Source organism: Oncorhynchus keta, chromosome 28 (assembly GCF_023373465.1).
Source record: "Oncorhynchus keta strain PuntledgeMale-10-30-2019 chromosome 28, Oket_V2, whole genome shotgun sequence".
Classification (NCBI taxonomy): Eukaryota; Metazoa; Chordata; class Actinopteri; order Salmoniformes; family Salmonidae; genus Oncorhynchus; species Oncorhynchus keta.
Window position 1 is genome coordinate 14,680,476 of NC_068448.1, and position 15,830 is coordinate 14,696,305.

Genomic DNA, 15,830 nt, shown 5'->3' on the forward strand with positions numbered 1-15,830 from the left:
ATCTTGATGAATTAAAAACTAAAGCAGGGTTTTAATCACAGGGCATGCAAACCGCACAAACACTGCACCATCTCATGCCCTGACCAGAGTTGATGTTCTCAGTTTCAACTCAGAAGGCTACATCAAGAGCAATCATTGAATTACAAACTCCCCATAAAAAAACTAATAGTACATTTTCAACAACAACAACAAAAAATTTACCCCCAGCCTCCTGTCAAGATTTATTGACAGTGAAGGGAGCGCGTAATCGGCCCATGAAGGGATGAAGTGTACTTGGACTCTCATCATCGCGAGACCTCTGTCATTCTTGGCGTCTTCTCGCGAGAGTCAAACGCCACTGCCCGAATCCAGCTGGTACGGCTAAAAGAGGTAGGTGGGGATGAGATGGACATTTAGAAAATTATGGATAACGTAAAACTGTTGAAATACAAGAATCGTGTCATGTCATTACAGAAATGAAACAACTATGTGTTGGTAGTGATTCTAGTGAATTAACTTCGTCCATACAGGCCACCTAAGCATTGCGTCGTGTCGTGACTGGAGAAGGTGAGAATCATAATATGCCTATGGATGGAAATAACCATAGCATTCCTGATGTTTACAGTGTGACTGTCTACATGTGATATTTACTAGATTATTATTCGATTGAACCTGCATTTTTTTCGTGGTGCGCAGTGTGCTTCAAAGATACAGGGTGTTCCACTCTACAGACCCTGGCGCATTTAGCGGAGGGTGCTGCCATCACTGCGAGTGCTCTTGCGCAACGACAGATGTGTTTTATAGTATCATTGCGGCCACTGCGATGCAGTGATTGAATGATCTATGTATTCATCCATGTATTTTTTACCTAGGCTATTTAAATATGTTTGACTCAGAACAGAAGACTGTTGTTAGAATGCACCTGCTGTGTGTCACCCTAGAACAACTTGCTTTAGGACTACAGCCAACTGTAGGGATGAAATAATATATTTCAATGTATAGATTATAACTACTATAAACAACATAATCCCAGCTCAACAAAGGATTGCGGTAGGTAGTGTGAGCCTACAAAGTGGCAGCTCTTCTCACCAGTGTGCAGTCTGCCAGCTGACTGGCCTTCAGACAGGTGGGCTTCCTCAGCCTGCCCGTAGAGGTGTGAAGTAGACTTTATTGCTTTTCCTCCGAGGTGGTTTGGAGCTGTTATGAGGTGTTAATGGACTGAGTAGTGGTTGAAGGGCTACTGTGTGTCCTCTCTGTGGTTCTGACTCAGTAAATGCCATTTAGGCAATGGTTGAATTATCTTATTCCAGGGTGTAACAGTTTTTTCCTGACCTTGTGACTTGGCCGGGCCTCCAGACTTTTGCCTGGTCAGGTCAGGAAAAACTGAGCCTTACGAATAATTCTCCCAATAGTGGCATGCAACTAGAGACCATTTTTCCTTGGTTAAGTTACAAGATCAGGAAAGACTCTGGGCCCTAACATCCAGCTTCTTTGCCCATCAGCTCTGTAGCAGTGAGTTGAGGTCTGACCAGCCAGCCAGTCACCAGCCAGTCAACCAGCCAGCCAGCCAGCCAACCACCAGCCAGTCAGTTACCATGGGGAACATCTTTGGCAACCTGCTGAAGAGCCTGTTAGGGAAGAAGGAGATGAGGATCCTGATGGTGGGGCTGGACGCTGCAGGGAAGACCACCATCCTATACAAACTGAAGCTGGGAGAGATTGTCACCACTATCCCCACTATTGGTATGGAAAGTCTCACAATGAAGGTCATTGGCTATAAAGGATGAGAGAAAAGTCAAATGTGTTGTCATGTAGAAATGTTACTTATCCTTGAAGGCCCAATGCAGACATTTTTATATCAATATCAACTAATTGTTGGGTATGTGTACAAATTACGCATTGACTCTGTACCCCCTGTATATAGCCTCGTTATTTTATTGTGTTACTTTTTATTTTCTACTTTAGTTTATTTTGTAAATATTTTCTTAACTCTTTCTTGAACTGCATTGTTGGTTAAGTTCGTATAAGTAAGCAATTCATGGTATGTTCTACACCTGTTGTATTCGTCACGCGACAAAAAACATTTGATTTGATTTGATGTAACAATTAAGTAACTTACTGTAATAGATTTCCACAAAAAATACTATTTCTTAAGAAATAATCTTGCTACGACTGTCTGGGAGTGGTTTGAGTGGAGAGGGGAAAACTGAAAACTAGCTGTTATTGCCAGAGAGGTTTGGAACTCTCAGAGCCAGCTCTAGCCTTTTGGGGACCCGAAGCGAGATTTGGTTTTACAACTCATTTCAGTTTAAAACAAATTTCCTGCAATTCTACAAAATTTGCCATGACTTATGCCATGATATCTGAGTGAGAGTGACTAACAAAATCAATGGGGGCCCCCTGGAGATCAGGGCCCCTGGGCATGTGTCCTGCGTGCCTGGTTGGTATTTGGCCATGATTACTAGTTTAGATAGCTGGCTAGACAAAAATTATTAGCCGACATGGCTAATTGATTGACAGTCAGTGACTGACATAACAAGTGAAAAAATGCTAATGCACAACCACATTTCAAACTTGCACATTGTGTCTTCTAATATTCTAACTTTCAACACTAAGTTGAGACCCTGACTGAGTTCCTTCCCCCCAAAAAGTATGTTGCCGTTTTAAAGCAAGTTTTCTGCAGTTCCACACATTTTGCTATGGGGCAGAGATCATTTTTTAAGAAGTATAACCAAATGCATTCATTTTGCCATGGTGTGGAGATAATGTTTTCAGTTTTAAAGCTAATTTCCTGCAATTCTACCCATTTTGCCATGACTTATGCAGTGTTAATGATATCTGAGTGAGAGTCACTAACAAAATCAATGGGGGCCCCATGTGTAACGGCGTTCGTCTGTTGAAAGAGAGTCGGACCAAAATGCAGCGTGGTGGTTACTCATGTTCTTTAATGTAGAATAGCGATACATGAAATAACTAAATAAATATACAAAACAACAAACGGAACGTGAAAACCTATACAGCCTGTCTGGTGAATAACTAACACAGAGACAGGAACAATCACCCACGAAATACACAGTGAAACCCCGGCTACCTAAATATGGTTCCCAATCAGAGACAACGAGAATCACCTGACTCTGATTGAGAACCGCCTCAGGCAGCCAAACCTATGCTACACCCCTACTCAGCCGCAATCCCAATGCCTACAAAACCCCAATATGAAACACAACAAAAAAAAAACATGTCACACCCTGGCCTGAACAAATAATTAAAGAAAACACAAAAATACTAAGACCAAGGCGTGACACCATGGAGGTCAGGGCACCTGGGCACATGCCCTGTGTGACTGGTCAGTATTCGGACATGATTACTACAAGTTTAGATCGCTGGCTAAACTAATTTACCAATCTAAAAATTGCTAGCTGAGTGACGGTCAGTGTCTTTGTTCAGTTTATTTTGCACAAATAGAAAGACAGGCGGCTTATGTCTCCTGGTGCCAGCCCTGGGAACTCTCTTTGTTATTGGTCTATCAACCAGTTTACCGCATGGTGACATCACCATGGAAAGCTGTAACTCCTGCCTATGAGAACCTGCTGATTAGAAGCTCCTGTATAGATTGCACTTTCAACCAGCAACTATCAGGAAATAACACTGATTCAAAAAAACACACTTTTACAGTGTTAGTTTCATCAGCTGTGATACAAAATACAGGACAAACTGAATTTTAACTGCATTGGCCTTTAATCATTACACACCTACAACTGTTTATATGGCATTTATAACACACACACAGCTTTTAATAAGGTGTTTATAACATACCTACAACTGTTTATATGGCATTTATAACCACATACTCCTTCCCCTGCTCAGGGTTTATAATATACCTACAGCTGTTTATATGGCATTTATAACACACACACAGCTCTTAATAAGGTGTTTATAACATACCTACAACTGTTTATATGGCATTTATAACACACACACAGCTCTTAATAAGGTGTTTATAACATACCTACAACTGTTTATATGGCATTTATAACACACACACAGCTCTTAATAAGGTGTTTATAACATACCTTGTTTATATGGCCTTTATAACACACACACAGCTCTTAATAAGGTGTTTATAATATACCTACAGCTGTTTATATGGCATTTATAACACACACACAGCTCTTAATAAGGTGTTTATAACATACCTACAACTGTTTATATGGCATTTATAACACACACACAGCTCTTAATAAGGTGTTTATAATATACCTACAGCTGTTTATATGGCATTTATAACACACACACAGCTCTTAATAAGGTGTTTATAACATACCTACAACTGTTTATATGGCATTTATAACACACACACAGCTCTTAATAAGGTGTTTATAACATACCTACAACTGTTTATATGGCATTTATAACACACACACAGCTCTTAATAAGGTGTTTATAATATACCTACAGCTGTTTATATGGCATTTATAACACACACACAGCTCTTAATAAGGTGTTTATAACACACACAGCTCTTAATAAGGTGTTTATAACACACACAGCTCTTAATAAGGTGTTTATAACATACCTACAACTGTTTATATGGCATTTATAACACACACACAGCTCTTAATAAGGTGTTTATAACACACACAGCTCTTAATAAGGTGTTTATAACACACACACAGCTCTTAATAAGGTGTTTATAACATACCTACAACTGTTTATATGGCATTTATAACACACACACAGCTCTTAATAAGGTGTTTATAATATACCTACAACTGTTTATATGGCCTTTATAACACACACACAGCTCTTAATAAGGTGTTTATAACACACACACAGCTCTTAATAAGGTGTTTATAACATACCATATGGCCTTTATAACACACACACAGCTCTTAATAAGGTGTTTATAACATACCTACTAATGTTTATATGGCCTTTATAACACACACACAGCTCTTAATAAGGTGTTTATAACACACACACAGCTCTTAATAAGGTGTTTATAACACACACACAGCTCTTAATAAGGTGTTTATAATATACCTACAACTGTTTATATGGCCTTTATAACACACACACAGCTCTTAATAAGGTGTTTATAACACACACAGCTCTTTATAAGGTGTTTATAACACACCTACAACTGTTTATATGGCCTTTATAACCACATACTCCTTCCCCTGCTCAGGGTTTAACGTGGAGACGGTTGAGTATAAGAACATCAGTTTCACGGTGTGGGACGTGGGTGGCCAGGACAAGATCAGGCCGCTGTGGAGACACTACTTCCAGAACACACAGGGTAAGTATAGTGGGAGCTAATAAGATTTAGTTCAGCAGGCTAACACATTCTTGTGACGTGTAAGCTGAGCAGGAGAGCTCTATGAGGTCTGCAGCACTGCTAGGTTTCTGTTCAACCTGATAATTTATTGCACACACCTGGTGTCTAAATCAGTCACAAATTATAGGGGAAGAATGAAAAAAAAAAGCACTGGAACTGGCTTTGAGATTTGAATTTGAGGGCTATAGGCCCACGCTGGGACAAAGACTGCCACTCCAGACCTATGACACATCCAACACAATGATGTATTGGGCTGACTCACACTCTGGTTATAGACATTTGCATACTGCATTAACGGCCTCAAATAAGCACGTTTTTCAAGCCAAATTCCAAGCATCTTACCAGATTGGTATTATGATTTTGTCTATTATATATTATTTGTTTTTCTATTATATATTGTACCTATGATACAGTATGTGTACAAAAGCCCTCTTTCACAGCCCTTGGAACAGTAAAGGTAGAGTCAGCGACATTACATAGATGCAAGAAGTGAACAGCATGGTGGGTACATTTTTGCAACAACTTAGAATGTTGAAGCGCGAGGCTCAACTTCTCCTCTGTTTTGGTCCCGTGGCTACCACATTGTAAAGGCCTGATATGAACCCATGCAGCTGCACAGATACTGTGTGTGACTGTGTGAGAGCCAAGCCTTGTATCTCACTCATCTCTATATCTGTGGTGCTGCAGGTGGCAACGTTCATTCTGATAGAGGGGGATGTCAGACAGTAAACCTTGGTCCTCATAGGGTTTGTAGTGTGTTGACAGGCTTGTTCCGATTCCTGGTTGCTACCTTGAGGGTATGTTGTGTGTTGAAGTCAGGTCTGTTGCGGTTCCAGGTCTGATCTTCGTGGTGGACAGTAATGATCGTGAGCGGGTGAATGAGGCTCGAGAGGAGCTGATGCGGATGCTGGCTGAGGACGAGCTACGAGACGCCGTGCTTCTTATCTTCGCTAACAAACAGGTATGGACAATAAAGTGCTTATTCTATTCTCTTTTATTATATTACAATTGCCTCACTCACCATGTATTTGTATCTGTTACCTGTGTCTAAATCATGTGCTTTTCCTCGCTACCTGTCCTTCTGTTTACCTATGCTTTCCTTACGCCTATCCTACTCTCTCATGTGCTTTTCTCCACTCCTATCCTTCCTCACGTCCTGTGTAGGACCTGCCCAATGCCATGAACGCAGCAGAGATCACAGACAAGCTGGGGCTCCACTCCCTACGTCACCGCAACTGGTACATCCAGGCCACCTGCGCCACCTCCGGAGACGGCCTGTACGAAGGCCTCGACTGGCTGGCCAATCAGCTGAAGAACAAGAAGTGAGTGGACCAATCAGAGGAGAGTGAGGAGAAACCTTAGTGTCAGCTCTTGAATCAAAAAGTGGTAGTTGGTTTTAGTTGATCCATTAAGTGAAAAATCCTGACATGGTGGGAGTGAAATGTGATTGGTGTGTAGGAAGGGGACTTAGAGAGAATATCCCTATTGCTTGAGGATCCATGTCCCCATTCCTTGAGGACATTTTCAGCCTGTTGTCAACTATTACAAATGGTTCGCGCTGTCCAGCTGCGGGCCATCAATGTCAATACATTAACCTTAATAATAACATTTAAAAAGTATCTAGCAACACCATTTATTTATTTATTTATTATTTATTTCAGAATGGACAATGGCAATGTTAGTTTGGTTTGGAACACAGTATTATGCATGGCCATACAGTAAACAATCTCTTGGGAATGAAATCTGTCTAATGTTATATATTTAGCCAGTCTTCTGACACTATTCTCTTTTTACACTAAAATTGCTACTGCTGGTTGGAGCAATGCAGTAAGGGTAAGTATTAATGAACAGTGGCATAGGTTTGTGTAAAACACGTCCAATATGCAAAAGCATGCTTTTTTTCTATGTCAACTGTATATTTACATGTTTTGCTTAACAAGTACAAACATACAGTATCAAAAGTTTTGTACACACCTACTCATTCAAGGGTTTTTCTTTATTTGTACTACTTTCTACATTGTAGAATAATAGTTTAGACATCAACACTATGAAATAACACATGGCATCATGTAGTAAGCAAAAGAGTGTTAAACATATTTATATTCTTCAAAGTAGCCACCCTTTGCCTTGATGACAGCTTTGCACTCTCTTGGCATTCTATCAACCAGCTTCATGAGGTAGTCACCTGGAATGCCTTTCAATTTACAGGTGTACCTTGTTAAAAGTTCATTTGTGGAATTTATTTAATTCTTAAACCGTCCAAGAGGATGGTTGAGCTAATATAGGCTAATGCGATTAGCATGAGGTTGTAAGTAACAAGAACATTTCCCAGGACATGGGAAATACAACATTTTGAACAGAAATGCAATGGTTTATTGGATCAGTATAAAACTTTGCACATACACTGCTGCAACCCAGTGGCCAAAATCTAAATTGCACATTGGCTGGAATAATACATTATGCCCTCTTGCATTTCAAAGATGATGGTATTAGGATATTATTTATACTATGTTCTACATTGTAGAATAATAGTGAAGACATCAAAACTATGAAATAACACTTATGGAATCATGTAGTAACCAAAAAAAGTATTTAAGAAATCTAAATATATTTTGGATTATAGATTCTTCAAAGTAGCCACCCTTTGCCTTGATGACAGCTTTGCACACTCTTGGCATTCTTTCAACCAGCTTCACCTGGAATGCTTTTCAAACAGTCTTGAAAGAGTTCCCACATATGCTGAGCACTTGTTGGTTGCTTTGCCTTCATTCTGCGGTCCAACTCATCCCAAACCATCTCAATTGGGTTGAGGTCGGGTGATTGTTGAGGCCAGGTCATCTGATGCAGCACTCCATCACTCTCCTTATTGTTCAAATAGCCCTTACACAGCCTGGAGGTGTGTTTTAAGTAATAGTCCTGTTGAAAAATAAATGATAGTCCCACTAAGCGCAAACCAGATGGGATGGCATATCGCTGCAGAATGCTGTAGTAGCCATGCTGGTAAAGTGTGCCTTGATTTCTAAATAATTGACTGACAGTGTCACCAGCAAAGCACCCCCACACCATCACACCTCCTCCTCCATGCTTCACGGTGGGAACCACACATGTAGAGATCATCCGTTCACCTACTCTGCGTCTCACAAAGACATGGCGGTTTGAACCAAAAATCTCAAATTTGGACTCATCAGACCAAAGAACATATTTCCACCAGTCTAATGTCCATTGCTCAATGTTTCTTGGCCCAAGCAAGTCTCTTCTCCTTATTGATGTCCTTTAGTAGTGTTTTCTTTGCAGCAATTCGACCATGAAGGGCTGATTCACACAGTCTCCTCTGAACAGTTGGTGTTGAGATGTGTCTGTTATTTGAACTCTGTGGAGCATTTATTTGGGCTGCAATCTGAGGCTGGTAACTCTAATGAACTTATCCTCTGCAGCAGAGATAACTCTAGGTCTCCTTTCCTGTAACGGTCCTCATGAGAGAGCCAGTTTCATTGACTGACCTTCATGTCTTAAAGTAATGGTGGACTGTAGTTTCTCTTTGCTTATTTGAACTGTTCTTGCCATAATATGGACTTGGTATTTGTTTTATTAATTTTATTTAACTAGGCAAGTCAGTTAAGAACAAATTCTTATTTTCAGTGACGGCCTAGGAACAGTGGGTTAACAGGGGCAGATTTGTACCTTGTCAGCTCGGGGATTTGAACTTGCAACCTTCCGGTTACTAGTCCAACGCTCTAACCACTGCCGCTATATTCTGTATACCACCCCTACCTTGTCTCAACACAACTGATTGGCTGAAACACATTAAGAATTAAATAAATTCCACAAATGAACTTTTAACAAGGTACGCCTGTTAATTTAAATGCATTCCAGGTGACTACCTCATGTAGCTGGTTGAGAGAATGCAAAGAGTGTGCAAAGCTGTCATCAAGGCAAAGGCTGGCTACTTTGAAGAATCTCAAATATAAAATCTATTTTATATATATAACACTTTTTTGGTTACTACATGTAACCATAGTTTTTTAATGTCTTCACTCATGTTCTACAATGTAGAAAATAGTACAAAATAAAGAAAAAACGTTGAATGAGTTGGTGTGTCCAAACCTTTGACTGGTACTGTACACCTGTAAGAATATATGTGACATTTACCTGAAAGTAATCATTGTGGTTGATATGTTCAATTGTAGATATCAGCATTCGTTTATGGACTGATTTGTATAGATGTATGAATATAACATTACAGCTTGTGTATTACATTTCCTACATTGAGTTTGGTATGGTGCGACAATTGTTTTAGTGGCCTTATACAGTATCACTAGTGTTGAAACCCCTTGCACCCTGATGATGGTGTGGGATCACAGGTGTTGCTAAATATATCACTTCATTTCCATCCTTTAACTCAGTTGAGTCTGCGAGATTATGATTTTTTTTAATGTTATATTACTGTAACAATGCAATTACTTAACATTCCAATATATAATGTGTGTTAAAAAGCATTGCAACAAGGTTCAGTTATTAATGTTAATGCTCAAAAATGGATTGACGATTGGAGTACATATGTATTGGTGAGTATGTGTCCGGTGATACTAGATCAATACAAATGGCAACATTCAACTTGTGTTTCTTGGAAACATTTCGATTCCACGTCTTCAAATCGAGTTAGGACTTTTTTTTAGTTTTGGGGTGTTCAGAGGTCCCTATTCACCCCAGCCCTCTCATACCACTAGCCCATGTCCGGTCCCTGCAACAGCCCTGTTTTTCGAGCCCACTCCCCCAGCTCCAGCACTGGCCCCCTAACCAAGCCCCCGTCCCAATCCGCCCCCCACAACCTTTCCCCTCCATCTCCAGTGCTGTGTCTCCAGGGGTGTGACAGCAGTATGTGGGTCAGAGAGAGCTGCTCCCTGGGCTCCTGGCCCCCTGGGCCCCCTGCAGGCCAGCCACAATAGCGGCCCCAGGGCGGGTGCCATAGCTGGGATTTTCTTCCGTAACCGGGACACCCCTCGCCCAGGGCACAGACACACTGGCAGCAGCCCCACAATCAATTCATCAATCTGCTGAAGGGAATGGCGACCAGCCTGGATGTGAAGGCCATGCAGAGGACTGGGGACTGGAGCATCAACCTGCCTCCACACACAGCCTGGCCCCGGACTGACAGACAGTCAGAAAGGCGGACACGCTAGGGCCACAAGGGATAATGATGATTCTCTGGTGAAGAATCTGACGATGTCTGGCAACAGAAGCTTGGGTAATCATGGAGCCATCATAGTAGTCTGTCATGGAGCCATCATAGTAGTCTGTCATGGAGCCATCATAGTAGTCTGTCATGGAGCCATCATAGTAGTCTGTCATGGAGCCATCATAGTAGTCTGTCATGGAGCCATCATAGTAGTCTGTCATGGAACCATCATAGTAGTCTGTCATGGAGCCATCATAGTAGTCTGTCATGGAGCCATCATAGTAGTCTGTCATGGAGCCATCATAGTAGTCTGTCATGGAGCCATCATAATAGTCTGTCATGGAGCCATCATAGTAGTCTGTCATGGAGCCATCATAGTAGTCTGTCATGGAGCCATCATAGTAGTCTGTCATGGAGCCATCATAGTAGTCTGTCATGGAGCCATCATAGTAGTCTGTCATGGAGCCATCCCACTCATAGTAGTCTGTCATGGAGCCATCATAGTAGTCTGTCATGGAGCCATCATAGTAGTCTGTCATGGAGCCATCATAGTAGTCTGTCATGGAGCCATCATAGTAGTCTGTCATGGAGCCATCATAGTAGTCTGTCATGGAGCCATCCCACTCATAGTAGTCTGTCATGGAGCCATCATAGTGGTCTGTCATGGAGCCATCATAATAGTCTGTCATGGAGCCATCATAGTAGTCTGTCATGGAGCCATCATAGTAGTCTGTCATGGAGCCATCATAGTAGTCTGTCATGGAGCCATCATAGTAGTCTGTCATGGAGCCATCATAGTAGTCTGTCATGGAGCCATCATAATAGTCATGGAGCCATCATAGTAGTCTGTCATGGAGCCATCATAGTAGTCTGTCATGGAGCCATCATAGTAGTCTGTCATGGAGCCATCATAGTAGTCTGTCATGTAGCCATCATAGTAGTCTGTCATGTAACCATCATAGTAGTCTGTCATGGAGCCATCATAGTAGTCTGTCATGGAGCCATCATAGTAGTCTGTCATGGAGCCATCATAGTAGTCTGTCATGGAGCCATCATAATAGTCTGTCATGGAGCCATCATAGTAGTCTGTCATGGAGCCATCATAGTAGTCTGTCATGGAGCCATCATAGTAGTCTGTCATGGAGCCATCATAGTAGTCTGTCATGGAGCCATCCCACTCATAGTAGTCTGTCATGGAGCCATCATAGTAGTCTGTCATGGAGCCATCATAGTAGTCTGTCATGGAGCCATCATAGTAGTCTGTCATGGAGCCATCATAGTAGTCTGTCATGGAGCCATCCCACTCATAGTAGTCTGTCATGGAGCCATCATAGTAGTCTGTCATGGAGCCATCATAGCGGTCTGTCATGGAGCCATCATAGTAGTCTGTCATGGAGCCATCATAGTAGTCTGTCATGGAGCCATCCCACTCATAGTAGTCTGTCTAAAATAATAGTCTGTAGTCTGTAGATAGAACCTCAGATGACAGATTCAGGACTGGCTGACAGTAACAGAAGGCTGTTCTTTCCATTTCCCTTACATCTCTATCTGCTATTAAAAATATTCAAAGTGAAGAGTTGACCCTTGGAGTTGAAAAGTCAGGAAAATTCTGTAATAAACTCAGTGATAAAAACTCTGAATATTGTGTTCTTATGCAACACCATTATAATAGTTAGAAAATGAATTTTGTGTATGTGACATGAATGGCTAAATGTGTATAACATGCTTAACGTGCAATCTTTGCGCCGAAGTTCAGCTAATGAACTTCAGAGGCTCTGTGTTCCATGCAGAGGAAACTCAGAGTGCTGACCTCTGTCTCCCCCTGCTGGATGGAAAATATATGACATGGATTTATTTTTCTTTAACCAGGCAAGTCAGTTAAGAACAAATTCTTATTTTACAATAACGGCCTAGGAACAGTGTGTTAACTGCCTTGTTCAGGGGCAGATAGACAGATTTTATTTTACCTTGTCATGTCATGTCGGGGATTCGATGTAACAACCTTTCTGTTACTGGCCCAACGCGCTAACCACTCGGCTACCTGCCGCCCCAAAATCAAGGCACAGCTATGGGATGTACGCACACAAATGAGGTACTGCCTGTCTGATGTAAATAAATAAACACTGAGAGAAATGTAAAATGGTCACATCATGCCGCCACTAGATGGACGCACTATTCAAATGTTCAAATGTCGATGTAACCAGTACTTTAAACATATCTGTTTGATCAAGGTAGCGTCTATGTTTACAAGCTTGTTGAAACGCGTCTATAAATGCTGTATTACGTGTCTATGTAAGTGTTATAAAGAGCTTTATAAGTGTCTATAATGCATGTAAATCAATCAAATGCCACTGTTCCAAAACATTTTCAACCTACTATGTTTTGTCTAAGAGTGTGAATATATCTTTACATCAATTTATCTACCCAGTCCTTAATTATGGAAATGGAAACAACAACACTGTGTTACATATTCATCACAACAAAGATATGTATTTCCTGCACTCCATGCCACATGACATGGAATGTTGGCCCTATGTTGGCCCTTCTCTGTTCTGAGTTGTGTGTTCTGTGTTCCATTCTGTTGGAATGAAGCATAGATTCTATGTTCTGGGTTTGGGTTCAGAAGTCACTTAACCATTTGACACTGATGCCATTGTGACAGGCTGTTCCATACACATCAAAGCAGGACTGATTAACCAGTTGACAGGGCTGGAGGACAATACTGCTCTTCACTGCATGGAGAGACAGTACAGCCACTCAGACCCTAATCCTGTTACTGACTGAAAGTAACGCTACTCCAAAATAGTCTACATGGAATGTAAAATAAACAGATTTAGGATGATGCTAAATAATGTTATTGTATTGTTTCAGTAGCCTACTAACCTTTGCTTACAATGTATTTTCATGGATTATCAAGCATGCTGTTATTAGCCTCCATGTTAGGATTCTGACCAATTAGAGTTTTCATTTTAACCATAGGCTACACACAAGACTAGATTAAAAAACTGGTTTATTACAATATTATAATAAACATCATTACTGTGAATTGAATGACACATTTTTCTAGATATTATTGTATTTAAAAAGGGCCTATTGAAATCATCTGCAGTGTTTTCATATATTTATAAATTAGATTAGGCTAATCCTTGACCTTTTATTTATTTTGCAAATATTATAGTAGTTTTACAGTAGTCACAGAATGAAACAGCCACGAGCGCTCACAAGCAACGAGCACTGATTGGTAAACCAACTGATCTGGCCAATCAAGTGCCTATCTGGTCTGTATCACCGCGAGGGGTGAAAGCTAAGCGTCAAAATACGTGTTCACTTTTGCCAAACTCTGTCTGAATTGACGCACCATATCGGAATTTTTTCACCGCCCATATTCACTCACATTTAATAATAAGATCATGTTTCCGCGTCAAGTCAATCTGCCAATTTAAAAAGGCTTCTTATTAGAGTGAAATTTAAAGTAATCGTGGTACTGACATTTGGACCTATAACTGTAGACTTGAGTCTCGAGTCTTATGAAGATCAACCTTGAATTTATAATTTGTTGAAATAGTTTGACCTTTCCCCAAAAAAGTATCGAACGAGTTGAGGACTTCTTGAGGATTAAACCGACCTGCGCTACTGTATTCCTGGTCATGATTATTATTGGGTTGGTTTGGACCTAGGCATGGACCGTTTGCAGATGTCCGTTCTGTGTATTGTAATTCTAACATGTCTACAGCCCACGTCGTCTCAAACGCAGGAAGGTAAGTGATTTTATGAATGTTGATATGTGTCACTAAATCAAGTACAAACTTTTCATATATACAGTGCATTCGGAAAGTATTCGGACCCCTTGACTTTTTCCACATTTTTTACGTTACAGCCGTATTCTAAAATGGATTAAATAAAATAAAATCCTCATCAATCTAAGCACAATTCACCATAATGACAAAGCGAAAACAGGTTTTAAGATATTTTGGCAGATTTATATATATAAAAAAACTGAAATACCTTATTTACACAAGCTCAGGCGCATCCTGTTTCCATTGATCACCCTTGAGATGTTTCTACAACTTGATTGGAGTTCACCTGTGGTAAATTAAATTGATTGGACATGATTTGGAAAGGCACCCACCTGTCTATATAAGGTCCCACAGTTGACAGTGCACAGTTGACAGTCAGGGCAAAAACCAAGCCATGAGATTGAAGGAATTTTCAGTAGAGCTCTGAGACAGGATTGTGTGGAGGCAAGATCTGGGGCAGGGTACCAAAACATTTCTGCAGCATTGAAGGTCCCCAAGAACACAGTGGCCTCCATCATTCTTAAATGGAAGAAGTTTGGAACCACCATGACTTCCTAGAGCTGTCCGCCCGGCCAAACTGAGCAATCAGGGGACAAGGGCATTTGTCAGGGAGGTGACCAAGAACCCGATGGTCACTCTGTGGAGATGGGAGAACCTTCCAGAAGGACAACCATCCCTGCAGCACTCCACCAATCAGGCCTTTATGGTAGAGTGGCCAGACGGAAGCCACTCCTCATTAAAAGGCACATGACAGCTCATTTGGAGTTTACCAATAGGCACCTAAAGACTCTCAGAACATGAGAAACAAGATTGAAATCTTTGGCCTGAATGCCAAGTGTCACGTCTGGAGGAAACCTGGCACCATCCCTACGATGAATCATGGTGGTGGAAGCATTATGCTGTGGGGATATTTTTCAGCGGCAGCGACTGGTGGGAGACTAGTCAGGATCGAGGGAAAGATGAACGGAGCAAAGTACAGAGAAATCCTTGATGAAAACCTGCTCCAGAGTGCTCAGGACCTCCTTCCAACAGGACAATGACCCTAAGCACACAGCCAAGACAACGCAGGAGTGGCTTTGGGACACATCTCTGAATGTCCTTGAGTGGCTCAGCCAGAGCCGGGACTTGAACCCGATTGAACATCTCTGGAGAGACCTGAAAATAGCTGTGCAGCGACGCTCCCCATCCAACCTGACAGAGCTTGAGGGGGATCTGCAAAGAAGAATGGGAGAAACTCCCAAAAATACAGGTGTGCCAAGCTTGTAGCGTCATACCCAAGAAGAATTGAAGTTATAATCGCTGCCCAAAGTGCTTCAACAAAGTACTGAGTCTGAATACTTATGTAAATGTGATATTTAAGTTTTTGGGGTTTTACTTTTTTTTTTTAAATCTAAAAACCTGTTTTTGTTTGTCACTATGGGGTATTGTGTATAGATTGATTTGGGGAAAAAGGATTTAATTAATTTTAGAATAAGGCTGTAACGTAACAAAATGTGGAAAAAGTCAAGGGGTCTGAATACTTTCCGAATGCCCTGTAGTT

General features: G+C 41.1%; 2 protein-coding genes across 4 annotated transcripts in view; both read left to right on the top strand.

Moving 5' to 3' along the window:
* The first annotated feature begins 320 nt into the window (after positions 1-320).
* On the top strand, positions 321-7,059 carry LOC118360681 (ADP-ribosylation factor 3). 3 transcript variants are annotated; one of them, XM_035739973.1, is made up of 6 exons: positions 323-369; positions 510-546; positions 1,482-1,722; positions 5,168-5,278; positions 6,154-6,278; positions 6,482-7,059. In XM_035739973.1, exons 3-6 carry the CDS (start codon positions 1,575-1,577, stop codon positions 6,641-6,643), a joined length of 546 nt encoding a protein of 181 aa, XP_035595866.1. In that variant the 5' UTR covers positions 323-369; positions 510-546; positions 1,482-1,574; the 3' UTR covers positions 6,644-7,059. The 3 variants fall into 3 exon arrangements, with proteins under 3 accessions (XP_035595868.1, XP_035595866.1, XP_035595867.1); XM_035739975.1 differs by lacking the exon at positions 510-546 and having other exon boundaries at positions 321-369; XM_035739974.1 differs by lacking the exon at positions 323-369 and having other exon boundaries at positions 379-546.
* A 6,773-nt stretch (positions 7,060-13,832) lies between these two features.
* Positions 13,833-15,830, top strand: part of LOC118360519 (receptor tyrosine-protein kinase erbB-3-like) — a 38,203-nt gene continuing 36,205 nt past the window's right edge. The window contains 1 exon segment of the mRNA XM_052484947.1: positions 13,833-14,251. Coding sequence (XP_052340907.1) covers positions 14,217-14,251 — 35 coding nt within the window. The 5' untranslated portion in view covers positions 13,833-14,216.

Bases quoted from the DNA above. Each gene is read 5' to 3' on its own strand.
- LOC118360681 (XM_035739975.1), top strand. From the start codon at position 1,575: ATGGGGAACATCTTTGGCAACCTGCTGAAGAGCCTGTTAGGGAAGAAG. The intron at 1,723-5,167 runs GTATGGAAAGTC...TCCCCTGCTCAG, and splicing joins CACCACTATCCCCACTATTG to GGTTTAACGTGGAGACGGTT. The intron at 6,279-6,481 runs GTATGGACAATA...CGTCCTGTGTAG, and splicing joins TTATCTTCGCTAACAAACAG to GACCTGCCCAATGCCATGAA.